The 19,151-nt window shown below is 40.3% G+C and overlaps 1 protein-coding gene across 6 annotated transcripts; it reads right to left on the bottom strand.

Annotated features, from left to right (window-relative positions):
- Nucleotides 1–596: 596 nt before the first annotated feature.
- On the bottom strand, nt 597–18,203 carry NDUFAF6 (NADH:ubiquinone oxidoreductase complex assembly factor 6). Of its 6 annotated transcripts, none has more exons than XM_036406947.1 (9): nt 18,064–18,203; nt 14,558–14,657; nt 13,519–13,641; nt 11,444–11,500; nt 9,740–9,842; nt 7,057–7,190; nt 5,261–5,362; nt 1,253–1,309; nt 597–747 (listed from the first exon to the last, which is right to left on the bottom strand). In XM_036406947.1, exons 1-9 carry the CDS (start codon nt 18,201–18,203, stop codon nt 619–621), a joined length of 945 nt encoding a protein of 314 aa, XP_036262840.1. In that variant the 3' UTR covers nt 597–618. The 6 variants fall into 6 exon arrangements, with proteins under 6 accessions (XP_036262840.1, XP_036262841.1, XP_036262843.1 ...); XM_036406948.1 differs by having other exon boundaries at nt 14,554–14,657; nt 18,064–18,166; XM_036406950.2 differs by lacking the exon at nt 18,064–18,203 and adding an exon at nt 17,684–17,699 and having other exon boundaries at nt 14,554–14,657.
- Nucleotides 18,204–19,151: the final 948 nt, after the last annotated feature.

A 19,151-nucleotide genomic window follows, 5' to 3' on the forward strand; every position in this document is an offset into this window, starting at 1 on the left:
AATGTATGGGCTCTCTTCCTTGGATGCAAAGCTATCCTCCCACTACCTACAGTCACTTCAATGCTCCATCTCAACACACAGTTAAATTATTTCTGCTAAAGCTTTTCCTGACAGTTTTCTTGCATTCAAATATACATGCTCATTCTTCCAACTTTGAAGCATCACCACTGCTTGCAGGAAGCCTGCTCCTTGCACTAAATAGAACTACTTAGCTGATTTATAGGGCATTTACTGTAACTGCTTTTGGGAACAAACACAGCAGTCTTTTTTTCTATTTCCTTTCCTCAGCAAAGAATCAGAACTGTCAGAAGTATCCATTAGCACAGTATTTCTCCAAGAATTCTGTCATACTGCTGTTATTACAGGAAAGACAAGAAAAGCAATCTCAGACAAGGACATATGACTTGGCAGACAAGTGAAAAAGAGATATTAGCCTAATATTCCAAGAAGAAACTTAGCTACTGCCAGCAAGCTGAGAACTACAGTTCATGTGCATCTGCTGTTTCCCTGGAACAGCATTTTGCAGAAGTGTGAAGTCAGACACTTTGCAATTCTAGCAAGTTAAGACATTAAAGAAAAAAACTCAGCACTCTGAATCCATATTAAAATAACCAAACTTTAATATTTTTTTTTCCAAGATCTAATATACAAATACAATGGTAATAATGTACTCTTCTTTTGTAAGCTTGGATGAAATATATTGAAGTCCACTTTCCGCAAGTTATATAAATAATCATCTAAAGCAACCTAGAAAAGAAGAAAAAGGCTTAATACACATGGTGCACACAAGTAATTAGGCATTAAGTTTAAAAAGCAATACGAGAAACCGAATGAGAAACTGCAAAAAAGGCTCGACAGTTTGCCTTTGCTAATAAATGGTAGTGTAATCATCACATTCCAAGCATATAAAAAAGTCAAGTTTTGTGAAGAGAAGCATTATCTTTTAGTAGACCAAACACCAAATTATGAAAATAGACAGGATTTGGGGCTTTTGCATTAGAACAGCAGTCTACAAGTTAAGACATCTTGGGTGGAATGATGTAGTTAAAAGAGAAGGGTTAGAAGTGTTGATCAAAACTGTAAGGTTCTACAGTCAGGGACACATTATGATTTCTATGAGTTTTAGGTATTACATCCTCCCAAAATAAGATAGGTGAAGTGGCAGTTCCCCATGCTTAATTTGAATACTCTTCACAAATGCATCAGCACAGTTATAAGTCCATCACTCAAAGAGTGCATATATCACACCCACCGTACAGAAAAAAGCAGGATACGCCTTCACAGGAACTTTCTTACTGAAAGATCTAGCCTAAAAGTAAATGGGGTAAGGTGGAAGGGAAAAACAAAACACAAAAAAAAGTACTTATCAGAAGAATTTAACATTTCTGATTAAACATCAAGTACTATATATAATGCTTAGAGGCAACACACTGTATAACCAGCGTTACCCCTTTTTTATTTTGACATCCTGAAACTGTAACATTTCATTCCATGAAAGCTGTGTACAAAAGTAGTTAAACGAAAGTATGTAATACTGGCAGAGGCTTGCAAAAATCCTTACATGATTTGACAGACCTCAAGACTGCATACTATAAACCAAGGTAAATTAGCATGCCTTGTTCCAACAAAGTCCCAAGATGCATCTAGTTTAGTAAATACAGTTTAACTTTTTTTTTCCCCAATAGACAGATATGATGGAAGAACAGAAATGCGTTTTTCTGAGTGCATCTTTTTGGTTCAATGTTGCCATCAGTCCCAGGAGTCCATCTGTAAATGCTTTGGTTATGTTTCTGAGACATTGAAATGATCTCAGTTCCTCAGTATCCACATATAAAAATCTGAAGCATGGCTGTATCAAATCTGCAGTTTAAACTCATATTCAAGTACATCTAACAGAGCTGAACAAGTCTTGCTGTAATGCCTGTCTATAAAAACAAAATCCCTTCTTGTTTTGCCTTTTCTTACAGGTTAAAACAAACTACTCTCTATAAATACTGATAAGAACGTGTGAGTTTGTAAAGTTTAGTTTTTCATGGACCTTTCCAGACAACTGAGAAAATGAGCCTGAAACTTTAGGAGGAAAAAATTATCAATCTTTTCAGAAGACAAATTATTTTAAAATTTTGAGCTATAATAACACCTGTGTGTGTGTATATGTATTTCTAAAATAGAAAAATGTTTTTCCCTGATCTAATGCTCTGCCCTTCTATTATTAATTGCAAGATGAAAAAATAAAGTAGTCTTGTTTGACCTTCTCACCAGAATGGGTCACATGTAATTCAGAAAGCATCTTATCTCCCGTGATAAACTGAGTCCCATAATGATGTAGGACAACAGAGACAAATGCAGAAAGCCAAAAAGGAGACCCTTTTTCACCAGAGGAATTGGGGAAGGGGTGCTGAAGAGAAAGAGGGAGAAGAATGTGTAAATGTATTTGTAGGCTTTCAAGGGGAACACTTTGGGGGACTGACAGAGCATTTCCTTATATGCTTTTATGCTGATAAAACACACAATTCCTAAGGAAAACTGCAATCTTCATTATCATATTTTGCCACCTGCTGGTCTGCAGCTGCAGTGTCAGGAAGACCTGAACATACTCCAGAAACTTTTTTCTCAAGATTAAGGGCCACACTACTACAATATGCTTCATGTAACATGGCTGAGACTCCATTCAGCATTTCAGATTTAGGTGTCTTCTGGCTGTGAAACAGGGGTGGTAATTGCTACTCTCATCCTCTAAAATACATGGTTTGTGTAACAAATGCTGAGATAGCTGAAACCTCTCTGCAGGTTTGAACATTACCATACCCTGTAATCCCAACTAAAACTAAGGATAAGTGGCTGTGAAGACCCTCAGGCAAAACAAAATGGTGATTTTATACAGCAGAACAGATGCATTTAAAGGCACGAACCCATTACATTTACCTAAGGTCCTGAAATATCCAGCAAATGCTGCTAGCAAAAGCCCATTTCATCCATTAGGCAGAAAGTATCCTTGTCCTTGCATTAACAGAGACCATGTGATTATGAAGGAGGCCAATATTCTGTAACTGCTGCCAGCTATGGCCAGTTCAAGTGGTTTGAACACTCTACAGTTCCTGCACTGTCAACAATTCAATGAGGATGGAAGACTAGAAAAAAATATTCAGAGAGGAATTTTTTAAAAAATTTAATTAAGGTGATATAATTCACCCATTAAAAAACATACAAAGGGGAAAGAAAATGGGAGGAGTGCCAGGATCAACATTCAGTTGAATAAAATGCTAATGCTGCCCTAATCTAGTTTCTTTGTATTTGTACTTTTCTCTTTAGTCTCCTATTACATGATCACACTGCATACTTTCCACAGGACCCTCCCAGTGCATAACATGGGCAGGGCTCTAGGAATGAAGTGGGAAGAAAGGAGGCCTGTTCTCTTCAGAAGTTGGTAGGCTCGTGTTGGGAACTAGGGAGCCAATGCACTATGAATTATCAAATTACCTGAAAGGTTCTGAAGAACCAAATTCTTTTTCTGCTTCTATCCCAAAGTTTTCATACAATACCAGCAACCAAATTTAAATATGTGGACCATAAATACACGTTACTTATTTTCCATGCCTTCCATCCTTGATATAAGGCATTTCAGGCCATGCATTTGGCATTTTTCTTAGCCAAAAGGCAACAGGTTTTATGCATTATACATTATGAGTTGAAGGGTGGAGAACAAAAAAAAAAATCAAAATATTTCAGCTTGAACAAAGATAATTGACAGTTTTGATGTAGCACCTTGTCTCTGTTCCCTGCTTCTAAATGAAATAAAGAGTTTTCTTGGACATGTGACCACAAAAACAGAGACATCAGGTTAAACAACATGAACAGGAATGCCTGAAATGTGAATTATAATTAGTCAATGAAAAATAAAGCCAAAGGGTACAAAGAATCATAGAATGCTTTGGGTTGGAAGGGATCATCTATCTGGTTCCAACCCTCCTGCCATGGGGAGGGACACTTCCCACTAGACCAGGCTGCTCAAATCTCCATCCAAACTGCGCTTGGACACTTCCAGGGATGGAGCATCCACAGTTTCTCTGGGCAATCTGTGCCAGTGTCCCATCAACCCCACAGTAAAGAATTTCTTCTAGCATCTAATCTAAATCTGCTGTCATTCAGTTTAAAGCTATCTCCCCTTGTCCTTAATGCCCTTGTAAAAAGTCCCTCTCTGGCTTTCTTGTAGGCTCCCTTTAGGTACTGGAGGGCTGTTATAACATATACACATTATTAACATAAAACAAAAACATTTATCAGCTCAGTAGGCACTGACTGAACAAACCAGGGATGCCAAATTTGACTTTCAGAAAAAAGATGAAGGGCTCTCCTATTTCAATTACATAAGATACTGTGATCACAGGTAATGCTGTAATTGAGGATTATATTAATGGTGCAAATGCAGAGATAAATCTGGCATTTCTTTACTCTGAAGTGCTATCTTTCCAGACTACCTTGACTGGAACCACTGGGTGCAATACTCAAAGTGTACATGTACTTGTAGACATAAGAAAGTCTTTGTAGGGCTTTGGTTTCCAGCTAGAGGAAGACAAAGCATTGCCAATAAAACATTATTCTGCTTTTGTACTGTGCATTAGGCAAGCATCTCATAATACAGCTAGAATAAAAGCATGAAAGAAGAAATAGAGTACGACTCTGCAGTTCTTCAGGGCCCATCATCCACTGTTCCAACCAAACAGACTTCATAATTGCCTTGGCTGCATGCCAGAAAAGAAATAAACAGAAAGCACCTTTCTCAACATAGCTTTGGGCATGGCTGGTCGTGTCAGGGAATGAATCCCCCCTCCCACACACACACACGAACCAGCAGTTAAAAACAACATGCTCTGTTTTCCTGGCAGCCATTCCACAGTGAAATCCATATGCAGATGTTCTTTCTATGGTGCTCATCCCATGCTGGCATATAGCTGCATTTATAAAAGTCAGCTTAGTTTCTCTTCCAGTAATAATTCTTTTAGGCAGCATTTATATATATGAAATTGGACCTGGCTGTGAGTAAACTGTCTCCTGTACATAAAGATAATATTCATACAGAAGTAGTTGTAATGTTTGAATCTTTAATGTGGTAGGATTTTTTTAATGTAAACTCTCAAAATAAAAAAGGGCAAAATATTTGAAATTAAGTATGCAGCTATAAGTCTTCTAACAACAAATGCTTTGTGAAGACTAGCATCAGTTATGTTTATTTAGATAAATAAAAGGAAAGGAATCTCACATGTTCTAGATGAATATGGGCCTGGCTGGCGATGTCATAAATTACATCTCTCACATTTTTCTCTTGCTTGCCTCTTATGAAATCCTCTTGTGAAACTCCATGCTAGACATAGGAAGGAAAACCAAAATCAAAAAAGAAAAAACCCTCTAAAAATATCAAGTTTCCATTTTTGCTTCTCAAAAACCTGTCCCAGCAATGAAGCTAAAGACTAAAGACCAAAACAGCCTAAGTGTTCTATCACTGCTCTCTCATTTTTTAATTCCCTTTCTTTTGGTCAGTCACTTGAAAAAAAATCAAGAAAACAAAGAGAACAGTTGGTACAGACTCTGCACAAGTTTGTTTCCTAAAATTTTGTGGTCAGTAAGATAACAAAGTCAGATTTCAAAGTTTGGAGGATTTAGATCAGTTTAGATACCAAATTTTTATAACCATAATCCAAGAATCAGTATTCAGCAGAAGAAAGCCAGTAACAGCTACCACAGAAGCCATGCCAGCTTTTCAGTCTTGGGATTGGTGTGAACATCCCAGGCTCACAAAAACCAACAACCAAGAAACCAACCAACAAAACATCAAACAAAGCATCTCCAAAAACCAACCAACCCCAGAACCACCAGAAAAGAGCCAAAAAGCCAACTCCAAACATATTATCCGACTATAGTGACCAATGTTAAGACAGGATATGGCATATGCAGAATTGCACCAGTTGCCCACTCCTCTCAACCACACTGAGGCATGTGAGAGCTGCATGAAAGTGGGCAGAAAGGATTCCCAGGAGGTACAGACTCAGGAGAACTCCACAGTTATTGCCAGCAGCTGAAATGCTTACAAGATTGTCTGCATAGAAGGGATACAAGCTGTTTTTACAGTTTTTTACTGCAGAATACCTTCCATGGCAAGGAATGACTGAATTTTCAGGCTATGTTTGAAAAGCTGAAAACTTGGAAGACCGCCCATAACATGCAGTCCCAAAAGGGCTGAAAGGAGAGGGCAATTCCTTTCTGTGGTCTTATAACCCTGACCTATATTAGTATCTTTAGTATCTGACCTATATTAGTACCTTAAAATCATTTCATCATTTTTTGCAGCTACCTACATTACTAGACTTCCAATCCAAATTTTTAACTGTATTAAAATTATATTTCAGAAAATACTAACACAACCACCTTAGGCATCACCAGAATTGCGTAAATTTTGGTTAAGTTGAAAAAGAACAGCATTAGCATTTAAAAATAAAGACTGCAAATGAAGGACTAATAGCTGAGATGCCTACAGATTAAACCATGGAACATTAATGAAAAATTCTGAGCTTTAATCTCATTTTACCTAAACTGAAAGATCTGCTAAATTTCAGTGCAAATCTGATGTACAGTTTAAATTGGAGGGCTATACCATCTCCTAGAAATGTATGGAATATAGGCCCATAACTGTAAAATGTGGAACAGGAAAAAACCCATACCCAACTCCAAAACACAAACTCCCAGGACCCATTCTGTACATGCATTTTTATACATTATTGGAAAAAAAATCCTTTAACCTAAAATATTAATACATTTAATAATAACAAACAAACCCCTAAGGGAAATCTAGAATTTCTTGAAGTTTCTTGAAGATCACTCCTCTCACTTCCCAAAAGATATAAAGCTGTGACAATTAGCAGGACACAGCAGAATGAGTAAAAATAAAGAAAAAACATACCATTTCTTTCTGGCATAATAAATTATGATCTCATACCTAGCCTTGAGAAACAGAGATAGAAAAACTACACTGTTCAATTCCAGACTATTTGCTTCTCTTACCAACATACAAATGTCCATGGGAAGAAAGACCTTTTGTCTTGTACAGTGATAAGGAGTTGCTCTTAAACAGGTAACTATGCCTTGTGCTTTCCCAATGTGACTGGCTGCATGGTCAGCATGGATGTCCCTCACACCTAAAATTGCAGAAACAATATGTTTAGAAACATGCAGTCAGGCCTGTTGAGGGGTATGGTCTTCTCTGATGTGTATCACAGTCACACTTTAGGAAAGCTACATTCATTGGTCCATGATAGAACTGTTCATGTGCATAAACTGCCTTGAGATCTCAACTCAGAGGTGCAAAACAGCAGGAAAATTCATTCATTTCCACATTCAGGAGCAAGATGCCTCTTGTTGCAGTTTCTGCAAAGGGTGTACTTAGCAGAGCAGCACCTATTCAGATATAACACACTGGTACACAAACTCACTTTCATTGGCATATCCTCTCCCAGGATAACAGTATTCCAAGAACTGCTTTTCCTGCCAGAAAAAGTTATTCAAGTGTGAGATTTCTGACAAGCATTAATGCTTTCAGTGTGGTTTCATGATTAGCTGCAGCTGATTCATCAGTGTAGTGAAGTCAAAGAGCAATGATCCTATGCTTCACCCCCCAAACCCGTATCTCTGCCCCTTCCCTTGTGCTGTCAGGAGCAATGAGGCAAACTGAATCAGATCAACAAAACAGAAAACTAATGTTAGTTACTGCACAGTCACATAAACTGTGAGAACTGAAACAGGAAGGTGAGTGGGGCAGAGCAGCACCATTGCTCTTCATGGCAAGATCATACAAGCTTGGCTTAGACTGATTATAAAACTGAGCTGGGATAAAATGAAAATTTGAATTAAAATTTATAAAAACTCTTAACAGAAGCAGCATTCTACAAAGAAAGCAATGAGGATACAGCAATTACAGATCAATGAGCCTAACTGACATCTGGAAATAACACTGGGGGTACCAGATTCACTGCAGAAGCCTGTCTGGGTCTTCAGTGGGTCTCAGAATCCTCTGTGAAAGAGTGACTATACCCACACTACAGGGACTGATTTTAGCAATGGCAGCAGAAAGCAAAGTGTGGCTTGGAGAAATCAATGGATATTATTTACTAACTACTTAAGTAATTAGTTAGAAAGCACAAATATTAGTATTTTTAAATTACAGGAGTTGAGAGGAAGTACCAGGACTTCTGATGACAGGATTACCAGCCAAAATGAGCTTGACAAAAGAAATAACCTGAAATCAGCAAGAATATAACAGCACTAGTACTGGGAGAGTACACACTGGGAGAGATACAACAGGAGACTGGTCAGGAATAAGGAGTCTAAAAAGCACAAGAAATTTAGCAAACATGACCTGAATGAAACCAGGTCCACCTAGTCTAGAAAACACTGCTGATGGGCAACCAAGAAAGGGGTTATATTTGATTAGTTTCTCAGTTTGTGGGGAAAATTAACAAAAGTTAACTGTTTAATATGCAATGGAGGAGACTTTTGCTGAGGTATTTTGTTACATTTGTATATCTAAGAGAAGTTAAATATGACAATAGAAGACTTAAAATATCCAGACTCTCCATACAGATTTTCAAAAACAGTTATATCTGATTTGTACAAGGAGTGAGTGATCCAAGCATAACTGAACTTATTCAGGATTTCTCAGAATGGAAGACACTGGCATTTCTCATGGTCCTACATTTCTTCAATAAAAGATTCAGAAAGATATTCACAACATTTCACTGACTTCCTACTGAGGAAGCAAACATCAGATGTTAAGAAATAAGTTCCTCAATTCTTTCAAAGAAGAATGTACTCACCATCTCTCTCTTTTTACTTCTCCTTTTTCTACTTGTTTTTTTTTAACTTTTATCATCAGTATTTGCCTTTCATCAGATTAGTCTGACAAGCAAGAGGAAAATATTGCTACTACAATACTAAACACTAAATAATAATAATAACAATATTAATAATATTAATAATAATTTGGGGTTTTTTCACCTTTTTTTTTACATCCAAGCTCATATTGCAGATACTTCCATAATGCAAGAGATACCTAAATGAAAATTACCCTTTTCTTCACTAAAAATGAATAGTTCTTTCCCAATCTGTGGTTCTTACATTAGACATGACACAGACAGTAGCTCTTGATCACAGGGATCATTTTGTTGCATTTTTTTCTAGCTCTTCAATTATTGATAGTTAACCTACTTCTAGGAAGAGGGGAGGATTCAGACCCAAATTTACAACATCACCAAAGGAAGTTTATAGGTTGGGAAGTTGGCTGTTTCAAGACAATCAGTGTCCATCACTGCAATATAGAACAGCTGCAGGGTACCTACAGCACTTTGTATTCTGACAAGTAGGATAGTTAAAACACAGTGAAGAGCTGAATTTTCCACATGCTGTAGGAGGAGCAAGAACAGAGAAAACCAAGCAACAAAGAACAGTAGGAAACTGCACTTCAATGAGCTCTGCACCGAGCAGCTTCCAAGGAAAGTAGAGTTCTAGGACAGCTGCAGTACAATTCCACATTTATAGTTCAGCATTCAAAAGATATCTGAAATTCTACCTAGGACAGCTTTTACTGAAATTAAACTCCAGTAGGAAAAGAAAAGGCTTTTTGAAATATCAGTAAATATTGTACTTGAACTAATGAGTTGTCAGCAAAACCTAGAAAGGGGAAAACACCTACCCAGTGTTTCCAAGGTGAGGTACAAGAGAGCACTCTGAGTGTTCTCAGCGTATGTTTCCAGCTCCTGGATGTTACGGTATGGCCGATCATCCAAATTCTTTTCCTGGAACATAAACACGGAGCTTCAGTAGAATGCAAACATAACTGCTGTTTGTACAGGCTTATTACTACAGCCATGTCAATCCAATGCACCACCAAAAACAAAAAAGGACAAAATTGAGAGACTGAGAGAGAGTATAAAGTCAGATAGGAGCATTCATTAAAGCTTATAGCAAGCCTAACAAATAACTATGCTCAACTGCAGTCAAGGAGCAAATACAACTTTCTGCAATATGAAATCAGAATTCTCCATAAAATAGGAAACAGCAAAACCAAAACATCATATGGTATTCTTACATTATAGGGTTGTCAATATTTAATTTGCATCTGAAGCAGAGAGAAATTTAGATAACAGGACTGTATTTTTTAAAAACATAAAATAAATCTATGAAATGCATAGAAGTGTTAAAGTCATGTAAAAACCCATAGATTCATAGAATCATAGAGTGGTTTGGGTTGGAAGGGACTTCAAATATCATGTAGCTCAAAGTTCTCTGCCATGGACATGGAAACCTTCTACCAGACCAGGTTGCTCAGAGGTCCACCCAACCCCTGAACACCTCATAAAGAGCCCACAACCTCTTTGGGCAACCTGTTCCAGTGTCTCACCATCCCCACAGTAAACAACCTCTTTCTCAGATCTAATCTAAACCTACCCTTCTTCATCTCAAGGCCATTCTCTCTTGTCCTATCACTACACTCCCTTATCAAAAGTCCCTCTCCAGCTCTTGTAAGCCCCTTCCAGGTACTGGAAGGCACTTTAAGGTCTCCCTAGAACCTTCTCTTCCCCAGAATCAACAGCCCCCAATCTCTCAGCCTAGACACAGGAGAAGTGTTCCAGCCCTCTGAACAACTTAGTGGTGCTAACAAATAATACATCCAAAATAATAAAATACACCCAAAACTGTAACATCCTCCAGCATTCCTCCTGTCCTAGCGGTTTCTATGCTTAAAATATACCACTCTAAAGACTAAAAAAGTCTTAACATTAAGAAAGTCTGAAGTCCTTCATAGCAATGACCCTCTGCAAGTAACTGACCATCAACTTGCTCAATTTATAGCTTCATGAGACACTTACTTTAGCAGCAAAATTAGCTTAGGAGATTCCTGCACTCGGCTTTTCATTCTTGTCCTTGTGTCAGAGTTTGTAGCAACATCACTGTACCAGTGATGTTCTTAACCTTGTTTTTCCCAAGAAAAAAGGTGGCTCTTTTAAACTTCATGTGATTTGAATGCTCCAGTTTACACCACTGCTTAGAAAAAACTCCACAGCCATAAGGAGTAGCATGAAAGTGTGGCAGAAGGGTTCAGATAGGTCATTTAAATTTTGAGATTTTATATCCACATAAATTCACAAACGACATCAATTTAAGACAAAAAATAAACAAATTATTCCATTAGCCATTTTTGCAGAAAGAACAGAAACTATGAAGAGTAGCATCAAGAGAGAATTTTAAAAAATGTAGCAGTATAATTTTTAAAGAGAAATACTACTGTCTGGAAAATTACATAAGTTTTTTTTTACACACAAACCTATAAAAATAAGGAAAAGAAAACCCAAATATGACTAAAGCCAGAATCAGTCTCTGAAGGGTAAATACTTACTCTTTCATCTATGATCTTCATGAACCACATTTTAGTCAAGTTATGCCTCTTGACAGCCTGAAAATTATAAAATAAAACCTCCTAGTCAACGTATACAAAGTGATGGTAGTAGTGCATTCTGAAGGCTGAAATACATTTTAGGCATTTAATACAAGAATTATATTCACTGGGTTAAATCAAAGTGGCAAGTCAGTGGAAAATGAGAATCTTCTTCAAATACAAAAATTTTCAACTGGCATTTACAACAAGTTGCTGCACACAGAAAATGAAATACCAGACATCATGCCAGCAAACTAGAGGCATTTCTTTAAAAATGTTTATGAAATTAATTTATTCTTGGAGTCATATGTTCCCACAAAATATTTGCAGATAACTATGTTCACTTTCCAAAAAGAACAGAGTTTCCTCCAGAGTCTAGCAATAAAAATATTTCCCCTGTAAATTCTCAAGAAAGTGTCAGCACAACATACCAACATGTACTGTAAAGACAGAATGCTAACAAAGCAATACAATTAATATGGGATTGTTTAAAGAAATATTGCACAGCATCTATATTCACACATTCTTCTTTTTGTTCTTGTCTTATATTTGACTTCCTTCCTGTGCCATTTCATTCTATCAACTTACCTTCAATCCTCTTAATTCCACACTTTGAATTTTTCAGAACACATTTTCAGAAAGGCTACAATCACATGTGAAAACATCTATAAACAAAATTTAGGGAGCAGATTTCTCATGGTTTAGTCCTCATTGCTCACTTTCAACTTCTTTACATCCATCATATTAGTAAATATTTTTCAATGTTTTACAAGACCAGATCTTTTAGATTCTATATATTCTGCTTGAGACAGTACTTGGTATATCAAAAGGAAAATTTTAAGTTATAACTACAAATATTGTTTTTTAGTCTCACTTGTTCACCTCACATATCATTTTGTAAATGAAATCCTTGGAATACTAACAGATCAAGACTTAGAGGACCAATTACCCAATTTGTACATTACATCCATTACTTCATTCAAACACATGGGCCCTCATTTCTCAGGAGTTTGAAAAATTGGCTTCTTCCACAGAAATGAACAGAGAATTAAGTATCACTTTTCATATGTTCAAAATAGACAGAAAAGATCACGCATCATACAGTTGCTGTGTAAGTTTATATTAAAGTCAGCAAGAGGTGAGCTATTAATAATTCTAGAAATACTATTAAAGGCTACTTGTCTACTTTACTAGTGTATAAAAATTTGGAACCTACATGCAAGTATTCTGGGATATACAAAACTTCAGGAACATGTTTAAGCATCATAACTTAAATTTATTCTGGAAAATCACATTGTCCTCATATAAACTCAACAGCAACAAAGGAATATACATAGAATATGCTGTGCAAAGACATGTTAATTCTATTAACAGCTCTGCAATACTTCTGAGTTCAGGTGTCTTTCCAAATCCTTTTTTCTAAGAATTGCAATGACATTCTTGCATATTTGTGAAGTCATGGGCTTCAAACAGGTCACTCTTGGGGTATTTGCTGAAATAAGGAAATAAAATCCCGTCTTGACTGCAAAAGTTACCAAGTCACATTGAATTGTTAGTTCACTCCAGGGCTCTGCAGTGCTTAGAGCTATGAGAGCTCCTAAAAATACTTTCTGAATAATTTTTCATCCTCTTATTTTCATCATCTTATTCCAAGCAGTTTTGTTTGGAATGTATTATATTGGTCTTCCTTTATAGGAATCATACCTCAGGTGAAATCTCACCAAAGACCATTGTTCTTCCACTTCTAAACCAACTTTCTGTTTTGTGAGAAGAGAGTATGTCTGGCAGTCTTAGCAACTGGAGAGGGTTGCAATTGGTGCCACAGAATCAGAGTAACTTCTATCTGAATACTGTACTGGTTTTGGCTGGGATAGAGTTAATTTTCTTCACAGCACTTTTATGGCGCTGTGTTCTGGATCTGTGCTGGAAACAGTGTTGTCGGTTAGAACAGATGCTGCACAGCACACACAAAACACTGACATTACTTCCTACAGTAATATTAAAGCAGATTTTAGGATAAGAAAGGTGTATTTTACCCTCCACAGCTCTGTAGCAACGGGCTGATGTGGTGGGTTATTGCTGTATATGTCCTCCACAGCGTCCCTCCAGAACTGCATCCGCATCAAACCTGTCGTCTTCTGAGTTATGGAGTCTTTAATCTGGAAAGGATACATCTGGAGTGAAATTCAGTGTCTCTAACACACTTGGTCTATCTATGCTGAAAAGACAGACACAGGACACAGTCAAACTCAGCAGAGAAAGAGCTCAGTTCTGAATTGACATTTATTCCTCATAAAGCTTAGGAACACTGCACAGAGTAAATGTGAAATCTTCACCACAACCTGATTTAAAACCCACAGAGATTAAGTGCTGGGTAACCCTCACTTTAGCTTTCCTCCCTGAAGGAATAAATGCAGTGGTGACAGCAGCAAGGGAGGGCACACCATGGGTTGCCAGAAGCACAGCCTACAGAAGCTGGTCAGGGATTTTGCCTGGTCAGCTCATTTCCTGGATCACTCCCTTCTGGCAAGCACTGCCAGCCTTCCTGGTTGCACTGGCAGTTTCTGGGCACCTTGCAAATCGGAGAGACTGCAGCCACTCCTCTCCCACAACTCTCTAACTACAAACTTCCCTCCTGCAGCCTTTTCATCACCTTGCTTCTGCCAACAAAGGCTTGGTCCTGATTTTAGCATCCCATTTTTTGAGCAACCTTTTACAGCTAGGATTTAGCTGCACTTTACCCATTAACTGCACATGAAGCCAGGATTTAGATGCAATCACATAACAGTATCAAGAACCCTTGCCTGTTTGCTATAACTTGATTCTAAAATGCATAAAGAAAAGGTCACTAAAATTATACACATAAACAAAGTAATAGGGCAGGCTGGGTAATTTCCATGGGCCATTCAAAACTGGAGGTTTGTACTGCACTATTTATTCATGACCCTTGACTGTATAAAAGTTAACCTTGGCAAAACACCACTGACTACAGAAAGAGTACTTACAAGTGTAACTTAGAGTATCAAAATCCTTATTTTGAATTTCCAGATTTCACAAATGTATTTTAATACCTGCCTGAGCCAGTTCCACATTGAAGGCTCTCAAGGCAAAAGCAGAGGTTCGAGATTCCACAGGCAGCAGCAGAGAACACAGAAACCCTTCATAGTCACGCTTCCTATAAAAGAATCAAAATGCACATTTGTTATTTATAGCTCTAAGTCAACTGATGTGCTATTCCTTAGCACTGAACTCCTGAAAGAGTCGCAGTAAGTTATAGCTCAAAACTCTGACTTTGCAAAAGTAGCAGCTTTTAGGCTTGTTTTAAAGTAAGACCAACTCCAAGAGAGAGTGCAGGCTGCTTGAACTCACAGTGCACCTCTGAATTCCACATCTCAAGATATCTGGCTAAAGGCATGGAGCAAGGCTGTGGCAGAACTGCAAATAGAATCCAGATTGTCCGACTTGCAGATTTCTGTTCCAAACACGAAACCACATTTCTTTAAAAGACTGTTCTTTGGAGCTTGGCAGAAGAGTGCTTGCTTAACCATTAAGTTTTTGTTTACTGGCAACTATATTCAAAGCATAAAACCTCAGGGAGTTGGCAGTTTTGCTGCAGGTAACTCCTTGCCAACCCAGAGTGATGTGCCTTCGTTTGGCCACGTGGGTGTGCCACAAAATTAAAAACACAGTGCTCAGAACCATGAACTGCAAAATCACTCCAGCTAACAAAAACACCTGACCACCTCTGAGAAGCTAAACTGCTTGTTTTGAACAACATTTTTGTGTACTTTCTGATAAGCCTGAAACCTGATTCTTCCTTAGAACAAGATGAACTCCCAAGTTTGGCCTGAAGGGTGGAGAAGCAGGTTGTCAAGGAAAACACATGCGCTCATTTTCATTAAGTTTGCTGTTCTTGCATGTACTCATATTTCTTTTGAATATGATCTTAAAATAGAAAGCCAAACTAAACCCAAGATTATTAGGGTTGCTACTTTTAGCATCAAACAAAAAGGAAGTGAAGTTTAACAGAGATGCTTAACCCTACAATACACAGCAGCTGAAAACTAGCAAATGCTTTGTTTCCACAACTGTTGTCAGACTCTTTTAGACCTCGATGCAAATACAGAAATATCAACCAAAAATATTTACATTTTTGAGCTGTAGTAGGCTTTAAAGGACACCATATTACAGAACAGATACGTTAAATCTCCCTCAGTTAGGACACTTTTTGAAAAATATTATCAGCTCAAAGCCTAGTATTTTTTTCAAGACTTATTGTAGAAGTAACAGTATTGTCCACCCTAGATGGAGCTGCATGGTTTATAGCCATATTTTCCCAGTTCCAGTCTGTCTGTGTTGTTCACACAACACAGAACCGCCTCTACTTTCAAAAAGGAAACAAAGAAATATGTTACACAAAGTACAGAGCAACACATTAGAGAAAATTGTCTTCTTCTGGTAATGCTGTTGATATGGTGGGGTTTTGGTTGCTTTTTTTTCAATTATTCCAAGTTCAAAAATTCAGTGCATCAAATCCATTAAGCCTCAGTAAAATAAAATTGATAATGCTGTAGATCATGTTCCACCCCAACCTTCTTCATGTATGAGCGTAAGGAGTGTAGAAAGGAAGGAACGACCCTATGTCAGGTATTGAATTTTTTGATAAATAAGTTGAGGTTTTTCAAATAAGTATAAGCTTATATATGAACCCACAGCCACAAGAAAAATTAGTATTGGTCATAACTGGACTTGCTATATAATGAATGTCTAATAAAGCTATTGATCCACAAGCTTGTCTTTGAGACCAGAGATCCCTGACAGTAAGAGACATAAAACATATCTATAAGGAAAACATTTTTTTAGTCAAATAGCTTGAAGTGAATTTAGTTGTTTAAATAAAAAGGAGGACCAAAGAGAAAGGGCACCTTCCATATTCCAAAAACAAATATACATTATTAAAGCACAACTCAGTTGTACTTCCTCATGTGTTGAAGACTCAAATTCAGAACTAGGGAGTTGCTGACACTTGCATAGCCCCAGGTGTTTTATTACTGTTTGAATAATCCCTTCCACTTATTTTTTATAGTTATTATTTCCATGCAATAGTTGAACTACTGGGAACAGCAGCTTCAATTAAATAATGCCAAAAGCATAACCACTTTTTATTTTACTATTTTGAATGCTTGTGTATTTTTCTAATTAGTCCTTTTATCATTTAACAAAAATACATATTAAAAAGTTTTAATTCAACCATCTCATTGGAACCTAACTATTCTGTTCATAATTGCTTGTTACTGGAAACATTTCACCTGCAGATGTTAACTTTACCTGTATATTGGCTGTACACACAGCCTCTGGTCTCCTGAGTATCAGGGAAATGAATCCTGGGTACAATAACTAGGAAAAGAAAGCTGTGTTCTGAAAATCATGAAAAATGCAATGTGGCTGTGCATTCTGGTACATCTGTACAGGTCAGCTTCTGGCTGCTGCACTGAACATTTAAGATTGTCCCATTTCTTTCCCTTAGTTTTCCTACCTCAAACATTACTGCAGACCACACACATCTTTCTGTCTTTTTACAAGTACCAGTTTGGAGAAGATAATCCTGTTCCACTCTTTCTATGCACACACATGGAAACCTTCTCCCAGCTTTTGTCAATCATCTGGAAAAACAGTATCCAAAGAGAAGTTACCTAGGTCTTTACTGAGAAACTTGGTTAACATCTTACTTTACAAAGAACTGAATTCCTGGCAACTCCAAAGCAGCCAAGGGGCCCTACACATTGTTTACGGCCCAGAATCCAAGAAGGAAAAGTGACCTGACCTGGAAGTATCTGACTGCACTCTGCTCCTCTTGGAGCATTTTGGGTTTGACAAAAAAAAAAAGGATGTTTTGGAAACATAGGCCTCCTCTTGCGTTTACGACAGAGAAGGTACTGAGCTGTTCCAGCGGTCAGATGTCCTCTGCTTTATCCCGTTTTTCCAGGGAGCGCTCAGCAAGCATGGCTATTTCTCAGTAGCCAAGATTTGAAAACTGCCAATGCTTTTAAACACCCACTTCGGTGATTTCGCTCTCCAAAACACCGATACAAGGGAACAAGAACGTTCCGTTCTTCTGAAGAAACGCAGCCACAGCGGGGGAGGGTATTGCCGTGGGAGGCTGCCCAGGAGCGTCCCTCTCTGGACACATTCCACACCCACCTGGACACGTTCCTGGGTAACCTGCTCTAGGTGACCCTGCCTGCGCGGGGGTTGGACTGGGTATGTCCGAAGCTCCCTTCCAACACAGACCAATCAGTGATTCTGTGTGCAGGCTGAATCATCCACGCGGCCTAAAAATGCGCTGGGTTTCAATGCTCCCGACTCCCGGTCCCGCTGCCCACCGCCACCGGCCACACGGGCTATTTTCGGGGCCCGGAGAGCCCGAGGGCGGCCTGGGCAATCCCAGCCATCCTTTCCGGGAAGTCGTCAGGGTTCCCGTCGGCTGGGAAGCGCTGCCGAGCCTTCCCAGGCCGGACTCACCGCCCCGCTCTGCGGAGCGCGCACCCCCGCGCCTGCAGCCCCCCGCGGCGGGCACTCACCGCACCAGCTCGGCGCAGTACTGCACCGCTCCTCCGGCCGCCGGGCCGCTCCAGCCCGCCGCCGCCGCCCTCCCGCCGAGCGCCGGCGGCCGCGCAAAGCGGCGGCCGATCCCACCACGCCGCAGCGCTACCCGCGCCATGCTGCCCGCCATGCTGCCCGCCATGGCCCCGGCCCCGCCCCGCGCCGCGCACGGGCCGCCGGCAGAGGGCGCACGGGGGCCGGCAGGGGGCGCACGGGGGCCGCCGGCAGAGGGCGCACGGGGGCCGGCAGGGGGCGCATGGGGGCCGCCGGCAGAGGGCGCACAGGGGCCCGCAGGGGGCACACGGGGGCCGGCGGGGGGCGCACGGGGGCCAGCGGGGGGCGCATGGGGGCCGGTGACAGGGGGCGCATGGGGGCCAGCGGGGGGCGCACGGGGGGCGCACGGGGGCCGGCAGGGGGCGCACGGGGGCCGGCAGGGGGCGCACGGGGGCCGGCGGGGGGCGCACGGGGGCCGGCGGGGGGCGCACGGGGGCCGGGACGCTGAGGGGGCCCGCGGCGCTGTTTGCGCTGCGAATGGCGCCCGGCACAGGCCGGCAGCGCCTCAGCGTCCAGCGCCTCCCAAGCCGAATCCCTCCGCTCCTCCAGCACCGTGGCTGCAAAAGGCCCAGCAGAAAAGGACATCGGGGTGTTAATCGGCAGCTGGCTGAACATGAGCCAGCGTGTGTCCAGGTGGCCAAGAAGGCCAATGGCATCCTGGCATCCCTCAGCCTTGGTGTGGCCAGCAGGACCAGGGCAGTGAGAGTATTCGGCACTGGTGAGGCCGCACCTCAAGAGCTGTGTCCAGTTCTGGGCCCCTCACTACAAGAAGGACATTGAGGTGCTGGAGCATGTCCAGAGAAGGGCAGCAGGGCTGGTGAAGGGTCTGGAGCACAAGTCCTGTGAGGAGCAGCTGAGCGAACTGAAGGTGTTTAGCCTGAAGAAAAAACTCGGGGGGACCTTAATGCTCTATGCAAGTGCCTGAGAGGAGGTTGTAGCCAGGTGGGGCTGGCCTCCCAGGCGACAAGTGACACAACAAGAGGAAATTGGCATAAGCTGTGAGAGAGGACGT

The sequence above is a fragment of the Molothrus ater genome, chromosome 1 (assembly GCF_012460135.2).
Source record: "Molothrus ater isolate BHLD 08-10-18 breed brown headed cowbird chromosome 1, BPBGC_Mater_1.1, whole genome shotgun sequence".
Classification (NCBI taxonomy): Eukaryota; Metazoa; Chordata; class Aves; order Passeriformes; family Icteridae; genus Molothrus; species Molothrus ater.

What these genes read in the sequence shown, in the direction of transcription:
- NDUFAF6 (XM_036406947.1), bottom strand. Translation starts at nt 18,203, where the DNA reads ATGGCGCGGGTAGCGCTGCGGCGTGGTGGGATCGGCCGCCGCTTTGCG. An exon ending in TACTGCGCCGAGCTGGTGCG is followed by an intron (nt 14,658 to 18,063) that starts GTGAGTGCCCGC and finishes ATTCTTTTATAG; the next exon opens with GAAGCGTGACTATGAAGGGT. An exon ending in CCTCACCTTGGAAACACTGG is followed by an intron (nt 7,191 to 9,739) that starts GTAGGTGTTTTC and finishes CTGCAATTTTAG; the next exon opens with GTGTGAGGGACATCCATGCT.